The sequence below is a fragment of the Sylvia atricapilla genome, chromosome 18, assembly GCF_009819655.1.
Source record: "Sylvia atricapilla isolate bSylAtr1 chromosome 18, bSylAtr1.pri, whole genome shotgun sequence".
Lineage (NCBI taxonomy): Eukaryota > Metazoa > Chordata > Aves > Passeriformes > Sylviidae > Sylvia > Sylvia atricapilla.
The window spans coordinates 3,916,004-3,929,228 of record NC_089157.1 but is presented as its reverse complement, the minus strand read 5'-3'; the positions used below and the strand labels follow the sequence as shown (position 1 = coordinate 3,929,228).

The 13,225-nt window shown below is 51.0% G+C and overlaps 1 protein-coding gene across 1 annotated transcript in view; it reads left to right on the top strand.

Annotated features, from left to right (window-relative positions):
* SEPTIN9 (septin 9) overlaps positions 1-13,225 on the top strand; it is a 142,744-nt gene that overhangs the window by 18,458 nt on the left and 111,061 nt on the right. The window contains exon 2 of the mRNA XM_066332094.1: positions 8,871-8,927. Coding sequence (XP_066188191.1) covers positions 8,871-8,927 — 57 coding nt within the window. The remainder of the gene's footprint in view (positions 1-8,870; positions 8,928-13,225) is intronic.

Here is a 13,225-nt window from a genome sequence, read left to right as displayed (position 1 = left end):
AGGTCCTGGCAGCCCTCTGACAAGAACCGTGCAGGGTCACCCCGTGTGTCACCCAGGCTCAGCAGAGCCCTTGACCTCTGCCCTTTGTCGTCTGCAGCCCTTTGGCCGCTGCTCTGCCTCCTCTTTGTTCTGGGCTTTCCTCCTTTGTACATCCCCACCCCTCTCTGGGAAAAATCAACATTTGCCTTGCAGGGCCTGGCAAACAGAAGGGGTCTGTATTCCATCCCGATGGCAGCCCCAGGCTTGCAGGGCTCCCATGATAAATCCAGTGCTGGCTGTTGCCAGGGGGACCCTCTGAAACACAAGTTTGGGAGTTCTCTGTGTGTGTGACATGAGCAGGGAAGCTGTGAGTGCTCACCGAGCAAATGCTGGGGCTGAGGAAAGAACTGCGATTGCATCGAGGTTGTAAGAAGGTGGCAAGAAATTGATTTAAAATCTAAGTCAGGATGACTTTTCAATTTTATTTTGTTTTTCAATCTGAAGTACCACGTTACTGCTTCGTGTGCTAGGACTGCACAGAGTGCTGGAGCAGAGCAGAGAGGCAGATGCTGGGCTGGGAAGTTTGCACCAGGACTTGTCCTGTGTGGTCACACCAGGTCTTGTCCTGTGTGGTCACACCAGGCCTGTGGAGCGGGGAGCAGAGCTGAGGGGTGGCTCAGGAGTATTTGATCCACGTGGAAATACCACACTGGAGTGTTAAAATTCCTTTCCCCTCCTTCCAACCTGCCCGTGGTTTTCTCCAGCTAACCCATGGCCATTGCCAGGTGAACCCGAGGAAGTGAGGTGCACTCATGAGGCTGGGAGCTGTAAATGTTGGGCAGTTTTGGAAAGTGAAGGATGAGCAGTGATTATTTGCTTTTCCTTTGTTTCCATAGTGCTCTGAGTGCTGAGCCTTATCCCTTGTCCACTCAGGCTCCTGGAGACACTTGTGTTATTAATATTAATTAACTAACACGTTTTTAGCTTGCTGGAGCTCTTGTGGCAGCTGGTTAATGTAAGAGTTTGATTATTAATGGAAGAGTTATTTCCTTCTTTGAGCAAGGCTGCAGCTTGGATGGGTTCAGATGCCCTCCCTCCTTCCCACTTCTGCAGGGATGCTGCAGGTTTTCCAGGAACAAATGGGATCAGATCCAAGCTGCTCTTGCCATGACTTTACAAGCTCAAACCCCCCTCATGCAGTGAAAATGCCACTGTTCACTGTTTCATCTGTTCACTGAATTCCAGTTCTTGTGTCCTCCTTCTCTCTCTTGGATTTTGGCAGATAAGGACTGCGAGCAAGTGAGGACTGTGGTGAGGACAGGGAAAATTCAGAGGGACAGACCTCTCTGGAAATCTGGTTAGCATCAGCAGTGAACCTGGAGGGATTTTAGCCTTGGCAGTGGTCACCATGTCCATCCCCAACCAGCAGAGCTTCACAAGAGCCATTTCCTATTCCCACGTAAACCCTTTTCCCATTGCCTCCTGCTGCTAAGTAAAGGAATCCCCTGAGCCAGCAGAGCTGACAGGATGTACAAAGGGGCAGTTTTTGCTGTCCCTCACAGTTTGTGTGGACACTGGTGGTGTGAACATGCATCTGCGCAAGTCTTTGCTGGGGTGACGTGGCACTGTCACTGCTGCCCGGCCGGATTGCTGGAACACTCCAGCCAGAAGGATCACAGATGATGACTAACACACTTTTTTCATGAGAAAAACTGCTTTTTTGGTGCTTTCATGATTGTCCAGTGTATCTCTGAATGAGTGTCAGCTGTGAGGAATTTGTGTGGTCAGTGAGGAACGGGTGATCACGAGGGGTGGTGAAATGATCTCCTTATTTCAGTGAAGTGAAAAACTGAGGACTGAGCTTAGTCACCTCTGAATAAACTCCTGGGGAAAAAGGGAGACTCTCTGAATTGTTTGAAGGCCATTTTAGTTCTTGAACAACTTGCCAAAGCACTTGAGATCACTCCAGTGTTTTAGTCTTGAGATTGAACGTCTCCAAAAAGCCAAGACTTAGTCCAAGCACGAGCTTGAATCCACGTTGACCAGCCAGAAGTGTGTGTGCTGTGGGTTTGGTGGGTCAGCCAAGGCAATTTCCTGGCCTTAAGCTTTATGGATGCAGCAATTGATTTCCTGAGAATTACTGCAGTTTAATTTGAGTTAACAAGTTGAATCAAAACCTAAATTTGAGCCAAGGTTAAAGTGCTGTGTCCCCTGTCACTCTCTACCACCATGTGCAGGACTGGTCCCACCCAACACAGCCCTTTGCTTGTGCAGGCCACTGCTGGCCTTGGGGAAGCCTTTGTAACATTGCAAAAACTGAGGCTTGAGTCTTGCTGCCTCTTATCATCAGCACAAGCTTCTGGAACATTTTTTTAGTGTTAGAATACTTTTGGCACCTGCTAAAGTAGAGTGTTGTGGTGGGAATAGATGTATCTTGCTAATGCAAAATTTCCTGTGGTTTCCTTGAGGGTGTTTTGAGCTCCAGCCTCGGGCTGAGTTCTTTCTAAGTGTGAATTCATGGCTCCATTTGCTGACGGGAGATGTTGTGTGGCTCCAGCTCCCATGGGAGGGAAATTGGTGGTGGTTTTGGCTGCCTGTGCTCAGCCTTTGACCTGAACACAGCTTGTTGGTGTATCTAGGCTGTGTTGGAGAAGGTATTGGGGCACTCCTGAGTCTGCAATCCGTGCCCCTTCAACCAGCAGCGTCTCTCCCTCCATCCCAGCAATATCTCTCCCTCCCTTCTTCTGCCCCTCCAGCATCCCTCACTCCACCCCACCAGCATCTCTCCATCCTGGTGAAAGCTCAGTTTGCTGCCACAGATATTTGATCCAGAATGAAACCATGCACTAGGGTTGAAGTTTTTTTTCTTTTTCTAGCTGTGCTCAGCTTCTTTGTAAAGGGTTTCTGTTACGCAGAATCTGGAAAAGTATCTTTTATTCTTCAGTGCATGTTTCTGATTAGTACTGGAAATGAACATGGATTTTTCTCTTTATTTTTTTTTAACTGTATTCCTTTTGAGGTTAATGTTGCAAGTGGATTTCAAGCTAATGGAAGGGAAGCTGTAATTGTGTGGTTCACTGGACTCGGAGCAATAGAGATCCTTCTTCCTTTGCTAATCTGCACACAGATGTCCCTCCCTTGCAGTGACTCCCCTGTGTCCCCAGCTGTCTCCAGTGACACCTCCCTGTGCAGGTCTTTTCCAGCCACTCTTCTTTATCCCTGGAGCTTTTAGAGCCTGCCTGGGTGAAATGCAGCTGTCAGTGGAGGTAATTCACCTGCTCACTCTCTGGATGAATGTCACTCTGTGACCTGAGTACAACAAGAGGGATTTCACACCCTGAGCGGTCCTGAGGGTGTTGGGATGGACTTGCACAATGAACAAAGAGTGCAAACCCTGTCCCAGCAGCCTGCACTGGTACCTGAGCAGGGCAGTGACATCCTTGCTGTCCTTTACATGCTCTTAGGTGACAGCAGGAGGGCCTGAGGGGATGGCACAGGGCAAGGTGGGGTGAGGAGGTGAGGCTGGGTGTGTGCAGTGCCCAGGGGCTGCAGGTCCTGCCCTGGGGCACTCAACCCTGCCAGCCTCTGCTTTGAAAGCTGCCGGTGGTGTGTAGGTGCTGTGAGCCCTCTGAAGGGTCGTTCTGCTGAGGAGCCCCACCATCCAGAGCTGGGACCGTGCAGAGGTGGCTCTGAGGTCTGGCTGGGAGCTGTACACCCCAGGCAGCAGGAGCGTGGATATGCCCAGAGCAGGAAACTGTTCCTGGATGGAGACATCTCCGGGGCTGCCTGGACACCCTGCTGGGCTGTGCTGGGGGAAGAAGGGAGCTGCATTACCTGATCCCAGCCCCTGCAGGCAGTACATGGAACAGAAGCAAGGCTCACGCTGGCTGCTCAGATGAGCTGGTGCCTCTTTGCTGACTCCAGCACAGTGTGGGACGGCTCCTGCTGGGTTTGGCCCATCCCTTTCCATCACCACCTTTGTTTGGCTTGGGCTCTTTAGTTTGTTGGTTTGGTTTGTTTTTACTGGACTGCCTAGAGAGGGAGAGTTCCTGAGTTGCATCCTCCGTTGTTTGTCCTCACGGCGTGGTGTCTGTTGATAATGGGAATGGCTCGCTTGTCCTTTTGGATTTGACATCATGGGAATGTAGCAGCATGGATGGCTCACTGGGAGGAGAAAATCAGCCTCACGTGGGCTCTCTCTTCACTGTTACATGCATCCAGAAGGTTTGGAGTGTGTCATCCAAAAAACTCTGGTGTGTTTTGGGGGATGTATGCATTGACTTCGTTGGAGATGAGCACCTCTGGCAATTCCCTGGTTAGCTCTAGGTTCAGATTTGGCCAACTCAGCTAGAAAAAGTCGCACTGGATGTTTCTTCAGGCAGCTGGATTCCATCCCCGTGCCCTGCCCTGTCTGTCCCCCCTGCAGCAGGGTGAGCACCCAGAAGTGTTGCTGTTGCAATCCTGGGATGCTTTACCTCCACTGTATTACATCAGCAAGAATCATGAAACAGTAGAAAACTTGGCCAAATATTGCCTGGAGGGAACAATTTAAATGTGAGCCTGGCACTGACACCATCATAGGGACGATTCTGGGCTTTGTCCCTTGTGAAGGAGACCCCAGAGAAGTGCAGAGGTTTGGGGTGCTGCTGTCTTTCTGCTGGGCCACATGGCCCCAGCCCGTGGATCTGGAGGGAATTAGTCACTGATTATAAAATGTAAAAAACACTGCTCGGTGAGTGAGCCAAGGTGAGGCTGAGCTGGGCTTTGTCCTGCTGAGGCACATCTGCCTCATTCAATGAGCCACTTTTGGGCTGACTGACTTTTAACTCTTGGACTGTTCCATTCTGGATTCCTTCTGATGGGAGCCAGGGGGAGAATTCCCGATTTCAGCTAAATAAAGCACACTGCACTGTGCCTCTCAGTCCAGAGTGCTTGTGGCTGGGGCGTGCTGAGAGGGAAGGCTCACAGACACTGTGTCTGCAGTGGAAATGTTTGATTTTCGTTTCACAGCCCAAACCTGGGGCTCAAACTGCTGCTCCCAGGCTATAAATAGAGGTAACCCCAGCACACACTCAGCAGCTGATGCTCCTTGGTCCTGTCCCCTCCGCTGGTTCCCTGGCAGTGTGCTCACAGCAGCATATTTATAGCTTCCTCGCTATTTATGTGATTTTTTTGCCAGATCTTCTCCCCTTGCCTTGCCAGGCTGCCAGCATTCCCTGCTGTTTATCTGCTTTCCAGGACTGTGTCTGGATCCTCCCTCTGTGGAGGGGCAGTGGGGCATCACAGACAGAAAGCTTGGCTCAGACTCCGCAGATCTGCCTCGTCTCCCTAGATTTTCTGTTAAGGTATTGGGCTGCCTGGTTGAAACATAAAACATTATGTTTGCCCAATGCTATTTGTTCTTTACAGGTCTCCACTGATTGTTAATTATCACCACGTTATCCATTTGGGAAAAGAGGTTTTTTGATGGTTAACTCCACCATTTCTAAGAATTGAAGTTAAGTCAAGTCTGTGTCTTGCTGTGGGCCCTGCTTTTGCAAGATCATGCCATTTCCTAGTTTGCTCCTCATTTTCCCTTTGTCTGAGAGGGGACGAACAGCATTATTATGTATTATTAATGTTGTTAACAGGCAGTGAAGCAACAGTTGTCAGAAAACCCTCCTCCTAAATGCTGCCTCCGACACAGGGCAAACCAACTCAGCTCGTCCACCCCTTTGCAAGAAAGGGTGTGAATGGTAATTCCAGCTCCCCAGAGAAAACCTGGGAGACAGGGCACACAAACAAACCCTCAGCAAGGCTTGCACAAAAGCCCCAGGCTCAGCCAGGGCACGGATGCTCCCGTGGCTGTGCTGGATGCTCCAAGTGCTGTGTGTGTTTTTCCACTGCAGTCGTTGCTGAGGGGAATAAAGCTTATTTCCTAGATGTGATCCTGTCCAAGCTTGTAAGCTCCTCGTTCAGCTTCCGTCCTGCCCCGCCGCAGACTGAAGGGAGGCTTTGAACATGAAAGGCTGTGCTAACCAGCTCAGCATGGCTGCAGATCTGCATTCCTCCGCCTGCCACCCGTCAGCCATGGCTTTCTCGGGGGTTTTTTCAGCAATTCTCAAAGTTGGGTTTCGACACTGCACCTTGCCTGCACACAGGGAACTCAGAGGTGGTGTCTCTGCAGGGAGCAGGGATGGGTCCAGCTTCTGGTGCCTGAGGTGATGGACACTGTCCTGGAGCTGGTGTCCATCCTGGACACTGGCCTGGAGCTGGTGTCCCTCCTGGACACTGTCCTGGAGCTGGTGTCCCTCCTGGACAATGTCCTGGAGCTGGTGACTGCTCCTGCAGCCTGGCTCAAGAAGAGCTGTTCAAAAATCTGCTCAGCAGAGGAAATACAGCTTTTCATTCTTGCTAGCGTCCAAAGAAGCAGAAGGCATTTAGAGAGGAGAAAAGAATTAAGAAAAAAAAAAGATTCAGGGACTGGGTTTAATAGCAAAAATATGTTTAAAATTCAAAATGCTTGTTGTAAGGCACAAGTTCCCAGAAGCCTCAGCCCGTGTCCTGCTGTCAGAGCTGGAAAGCGAGGCTGGGTGGTGGGTGTAGCCCCAATGCAGGTAAAGCTCTGGAGCAGACAGGCTGGCCCTCCCTGTGGGTGGGTGGACAGTCCTGCCTCTATTTCTGGCTCTCTGAGGGACAGCTCTGGGTGGTGCTGCCCATGGGTTCTCCCTGGGTCACCCTTTCCCAGCCCTGTGGCTCAACCACATCACGTTGTAGGCACAGAGGCTTTTTCTGTTAGAAAAGGAACGGGAGAGAGCAAACACATGTGTGCATATATATATATATGTATATATTTTATATATATACACACCAGCACAGGGTTCTGAGCATGAAATGCTTTTTCCATGTCCAACTGCCAGGCAGCTCTTTTCCCTTTCCTCCCTCTATCCCAGGCCTTACTGCTGTGAAAGTTTTCCTCCCTTTTTTCTATATATACACCTATTTCTTTTTTGATGTATTTTATTTTCCTACAATGTACGATGCACTCTTCCAGCTGACAAGGTTTGTAAGGTTGTGACTCCATTACAAATCACAGTTCAGAGCTCTTTTACATCTTAAATTGATGCTGTTTTATTTGATCCCTTTGCTTCTTGTCCAACAGATCTGGTAGACGATGATAAGATAGTTTAAATAATACAATTGAGTGACATCACCACCCTCAAATCCTTGGGCTTTCTTACCTGTTTGCAGGTAGAAACCCTGCCCCGAGGTTTTTGTGTGCTGAGGCAGGGTTTGGAATGAGCTGAGGAGTTCTCAGGGCTTGGCAGCTCCAGCTTCTGGTGCCTGAGGTGATGGACACTGTCCTGGAGCTGGTGTCCATCCTGGACACTGTCCTGGAGCTCCTGTCCCTCCTGGACACTGTCCTGGAGCTGCTATCCCTCCTGGACACTGTCCTGGAGCTGGTGTCCCTCCTGGACGTTGGCCTGGAGCTGTTGTCCCTCCTGGACATTGGCCTGGAGCTGGTGTCCATCCTGGACACTGGCCTGGAGCTGGTGTCCATCCTGGACACTGGCCTGGAGCTCCTGTCCCTCCTGGACACTGTCCTGGAGCTGGTGTCCATCCTGGACACTGGCCTGGAGCTGGTGTCCATCCTGGACACTGGCCTGGAGCTCCTGTCCCTCCTGGACACTGTCCTGGAGCTGGTGTCCATCCTGGACACTGGCCTGGAGCTCCTGTCCCTCCTGGACACTGTCCTGGAGCTGGTGTCCATCCTGGACACTGGCCTGGAGCTGGTGTCCATCCTGGACACTGGCCTGGAGCTGTTGTCCCTCCTGGACACTGTCCTGGAGCTAGTGTCCATCCTGGACACTGGCCTGGAGCTGTTGTCCCTCCTGGACACTGTCCTGGAGCTAGTGTCCATCCTGGACACCGTCCTGGAGCTGGTGTCCATCCTGGACACCATGCTGCTCCTCCTGCAGGACCCCCCAGAGGCTGGGGAGCTACCACACCTTCTGGGAATGTCCATACCAGACCTTCTGAGAATGTCCATGCCAGAACATCTGGGGGGATTCCAGGACATAGCAGCCCACCTGAGGTGGTTCACTGCATTTGTTGTGGCCACTCTTGTTGAGGTAAAAAGCTAGAAGCTGAGGCACAAATCCATGTGCAGTTTCATGTGGCTGTGTTTTAACTCAATAGGAATTCTGGGGATTTTAAGGAGTATTCAGGTTCCTGCTGAGTGGGAAGCGAGTGCTGTGGCAATCATAATTTTACAAAGGGGCAGCTGGGATGGCAGAGAAATTAAACAGGTTGATGATGGATTAGGAATGTTGTTGTAGTCAGCAGGTGCCAGTGGTTTCTCTACAGTGTGGGAAGCAGGCAGGCACCTGGGAATTCCTGAGGACTCTCTGAAATGGGTGTGGAAGGGAAGGTGCATCCCCTGTTCCACTGCTCTGACCCCACACATGATGTGTTCCCAGGGTGAGGTGCAATCCATCCAGAGAGGAGTCTCTGTAAGTGCAGGACTCCTGAAAATCCTTGAATTCCTGTGCTCTCCTCCTCTCCCTACAAGGAAATCTGTCTCAGGAATTGCTGCACTTCTCTCTAGGATAAAACACTCTGGAGTGAGAGATGAATGTGAATGTCCCACATAACGATTTCTAAAGTCCTCTCTGGTGTTTCTGGAATCCCTAAATAAATTTGTGGCTCTTGTGTGTTTGAATGTTTGACATCTTCAGGGGAAGGTGGAGGTCTCTCCTCGGGTGTTTTTTGGTTAAAACAAGGTGCAGCTCTCCCTGGATCTGAGAGATGGTTGTCCCAAGCAGATTCCTGACAGCTGTAGAGTGATAGCAGGGAGGTAACTCCACACACCATATTCACATGGACCCCTTATCCCAACCTTCTTCTTGTAGGAATCACCCGGACCTCCAGCGGGAGACTTCGGAGGCTCAGCGACCAGACAAGTCCCAGTAAGTGTGTGAATTTCTCTCTTTGGAACCTCCTCATCCAATTCAAAAACAAATGGGGGAAAAAAATAGAGGGAAAGCAGGAGGTGACACTCAGAAATCATGTGTTCTGCCATGGCTGGAAAGGCAAAGCTTGCTGCTGGTAAATGCAGAGCTCTCTACGCTGCAGAAAGAAAGCAGTACCTGTAAAAAACACAGTGAGGTATATAGCTATATATTTTTAAAAGGCCCAACAAACTATGAAAAGAGAGAGAATATAAAATATTCCTTACTGTATAATGGGTCCAGAGACAATAATTAGCAAGCTCCAGCCTAATTCAACACAGGGCGACAGAAAACAGGAGTGGTTGAAATCCACTTTAGTCCTTAGCAGCTCTTTTGGACTCTCCTTAGCTATTATTTTTTATTGGATGTGCAGATTTATGGATTATAAGTGCTTGTAGCTAAATTTGCAGCCCTAATTGCAGCTTAATGTTTTGGAAGCTGCTTCTGATTCAGAAGGAAGCAGGTGGGAGGGTTTGTTTTTCTTGCAAAAGGTGTTTCCCAGCCTCAGGAAAGCAGTAGCAGAATTCCCAGTGCCTGTGAGTACCTGAGGCCGTGTGCTCTGTCTGTGTGTGACACATGCTGGGGCTGCCCAGGGACTGTCCCTGGTGCTTGTCTGCAAGTGAAAAGTGTCGCTGTTCTCATCTAAAGTACTCCAAGGGAGGCTGAGGCAGCCCAGATTTCGGCTTTTCCTTCTGGTAGCCTTTTTTTGCTGGCTGTATGAGCCCCTGTGAGGAGCCTGTGCTGCTGCTCCTTGGTTCAAACCCCTGTGGGAAGCTGTGTGTCTCCCTATCGAGGTGCTTTGGACACCCCAGACATTGTTCTTCATTAGCAGGTGCTTTGTTGCCATTGAAATGTTCCTTCGTGTTTCCTTCTGTGATATCACAGAATCCCAGAATGGTTTGGGTTGGAAGGGACCTTAAAGACGATCTGATTCCAGCCTAGATCACCTCCCCTCATCACTGCTGCCACATTTTCTCTGCTGCCTGTCCCCCCCAAACCCCACTCACCTCCTCATCACCCTGTTCTGACCACATTTATTTCAGGCTTTGTCATGTTCTGACCACATTTATTTCAGGCTTTGTCCTCTCCTGTCCCCTTGGTCTCTGTGTCACTCAGTTGCTCCCTCCAGGCTCGATTTGCTGTTTCAATCCATCTCCTCAGCCCTCATATCCTGCCTCAGCTCCCAGATGGGCTTATCAAAACAGTGTTTCCAGCTTTTCCCTCGGCGTGGGTGGCAGCAGAAAGCCACCCTGGGGGTGCCTTCCTGGAGCAGTGACTTCAGTGCTGTGCTGGAAGCAGCCAGCAGCACGTGTGGGACGGGGATTAGTCACGGATGTCTGCTTGGACGTGCACTTGGACACCCTGGGAGCTGGGACACTGCCTGCCTGGCCCTGCTCAGCCCTGCTCACCAGCACAGGGACACCTTCTGATGGCACGGGTCAGGGTGACAGGGGCTGTGACACTGTGCTGCTGCTGGCATCTGCAGCTCCACAGCCTTGTGCCGTCACCACCATCAACGGGAGGATGGAATTAAGGTCAGAGTAGGCCACTGCACCCCAGACTGATGTCAAGTGGCAGCAAGAATCATTGAGTGATCATTACTGAGGAGATTGGTGTTGTGTGAGTGTAAAAGCTTCACGACAGCAAGAGGCCAGAAGGACTGAGCTGCGTTTTGGAGCTGATGTTTCAAAAGTCGGCCACCAGCACAGAGCTGGCAGTTTTGAACTGTGTGTGTGTGTTTATCTTGTGCATATGCACAAACAAAGCTGCTGCCTCAGCCCTGGCACCGCCTGCTCTCATGTACAGACATCCAAGGACAGAAGGGGGAATTGGTGCAGCTCCAAAGGGAGCTGGGGTGTAGGGAATCCACATTGACAGACACAGCACATTTGTTCAAGCTTGTTTTCCTTTGACTCTAATTATATACTTTTCCACTTTTCTGGTGAGAGACCTTGTAAATTTTAATTTTTTTTTTTCAAGTTAAAAAAATCAAATGAGCAGTTCAGTCCTTCAGTTTACATCGCAGTAAATATTTATGACTCCATATAACTGCAGCTCAATTTCCCCTTGTTTCAGGTCCAAATTTTCCCCTCTGCACATCTGGCCTTGCACCCAGAAGCTTTTATTCCTGTAGAAGATAAATTGGGGTTGGGATGACTGGGCAGTGGTTGCAAGTGAAGCGTTGCAGAAGGGGCTCAGTTGCTTTGGGCTCTTTGCCACCCTAAACAAAGAAAAGGGGTGACGTGAATTTCCATAGCCACCAACTCCTGGCATCCAGAGAGCTCCACGTGTTGCCTTGGGGTGTGCAGTGAGGGTAGGAACCTGCAGAACTGCTGTTGACCTCTTTTGGGAGCTTCATTCTGTGATCCCAATTTCCTTGTCCCTCTGGAAGTGGTTGTGTGGCCCTGGCATCCAGCAGTGCTCAGTGAGCAGCAGCTCCAGGGATTTGGGGCTTGTTTTGTTCAAACCTGCTGGGTAGTCCCAGGTAAGCTCCTGGGATTCAGAAGCCCCTCTCCAGCTCTCCTGGAGCCCCTTCAGACACTGCAAGGGGCTCTGAGCTCTCCCTGGAGCCTTCTCCAGGTCACCCCCAGCTCACCCAGCCTGGCTTCAGGGCAGAGGGGCTCCAGCCCTTGGAGCATTTCCATGGCCTCCCCTGGACCCTCTCCTGCTCTTCACATCCTTCCTGGGTTGATGGCCCCAGAGCTGGAGGCAGCTCTGCAGGAAGGGGTCTCAGCAGAGGGGAACAGAGGGGCAGAATCCCCTCCTTTGACCTGCTGCTCACGATTGTTGCACTGCAGCCCAGGACACGGTTGGCTCTCTGGGCCAGCAGCGCACCTTGCTGGGTTCTGTGGAGCTTCTCATCAGCCAACACCCCCAAGGCCTCCCCAGGAATAGTCCAGATCCCTTCTCTGCCCAGCCAGTGCTTGGGATTGCCCTGGCTCAGGTGCAGGACACTGCCCTCAGCCCTGTTGAATTTCCTGGGGGTCACAGGTCCCCCCCAGCCTGTCCAGGTCCCTCTGGATGATCCCACCCCTCCAGTCTGCTGCACGAGTTAGGAATGGCGAGTCGGGGAGGTTACTCCCGCTTCATTTTCCTACAACTGTACCTGGCGAATTTGAGGGAGAGAAATATTTGCTGACATTTGCCATGTGGAGCAGGGCTGTGTTCACAGCTCAGCCAGAAAACAGCCCAGAGCAGTTGGAGTGGAAGGAATCGAGATCGTGTTCCTCTCGGGCAGCCAGCTGTGCTCTCTACTTTGATTTGTTTCCAGCCTACAACTCAGTTTTTGCTAAAGAGGAAGGAACTTCTCTGGCAAGGGTAACACAAGGAGAGGGTCCATGAAGAGGCAGAGCTTACTGATTTAGCTAAAGCAGCATATTTTCCCTGTGTAGGTGAACCCAGGGAGGACGATGCCTTCCAGCTGTGTTTCGGCAGCTCTGCTCTGGCCCAGTGCTATTTGTGGCTCAGGTGCTTTGTTCACGAGAGGTCCCAAAGGGGTGGGAGGGGAGCAGGTGCCTCAGCTTTCCTGTTTGAGCCTTTGTGTGGCTGTGAGGCTGCCTGGAGCCTGCCAGGGCCGGGGCAGGGCTTTTCCATCCAAAAAGGGAGAGCGCAGCGGCCCCGCTTCTGCCTCGTCAGCAGCTGGCTGAGGATCAGCCACAACTTGTCTCGGTGCTTTTTGGAAGTGCAGGGCATAATTTGGAGAGGCAGGAAGTGCAGGCCAGCTCTCTGGGTTGTGTTAGGAAGGGGCACTCGCTGGGACCTTTGCTGGGACAGCTTGTCTTGTACTGTCTGAATGTTTCTCTTGGTTGGAAACTGGGGGGCTCCCATCCAGATGTCGTTTGCACCTGCTCAAGCCCCTTGTTCACTGACCATGTTGATGGTGGTAGCTGGGCCAGAAGCCACAGTGGGTGGACCAGTGTGGGCTGGAGATGCAGGAGGAGGAGATGGAGGTGCAGGAGAAGTGAGATGGTTTAAAGCTGCAAGTTGTGGTTTGAGCCTGTGAGCTTTTGCTCAGGACACAAACTCTAGCACCCCACTTACCCTGATGTCACTGCCACACTGCCCAAGGCACCCAGGAGGTCTCTGGTACCTGGGATTAGCCAAAATAAAAATATTATAGTCTTACTTGAAAATTTCAACAAGATAATTCCTGTCTTATTTGGTTCTTCCCTGATCAAGCCTTGCATTTTGGCTTTAATAGTTATGGTCGTTCCTATTTCATAACGTGGTGAAACAGCAGCAGAGAACCTGAAATG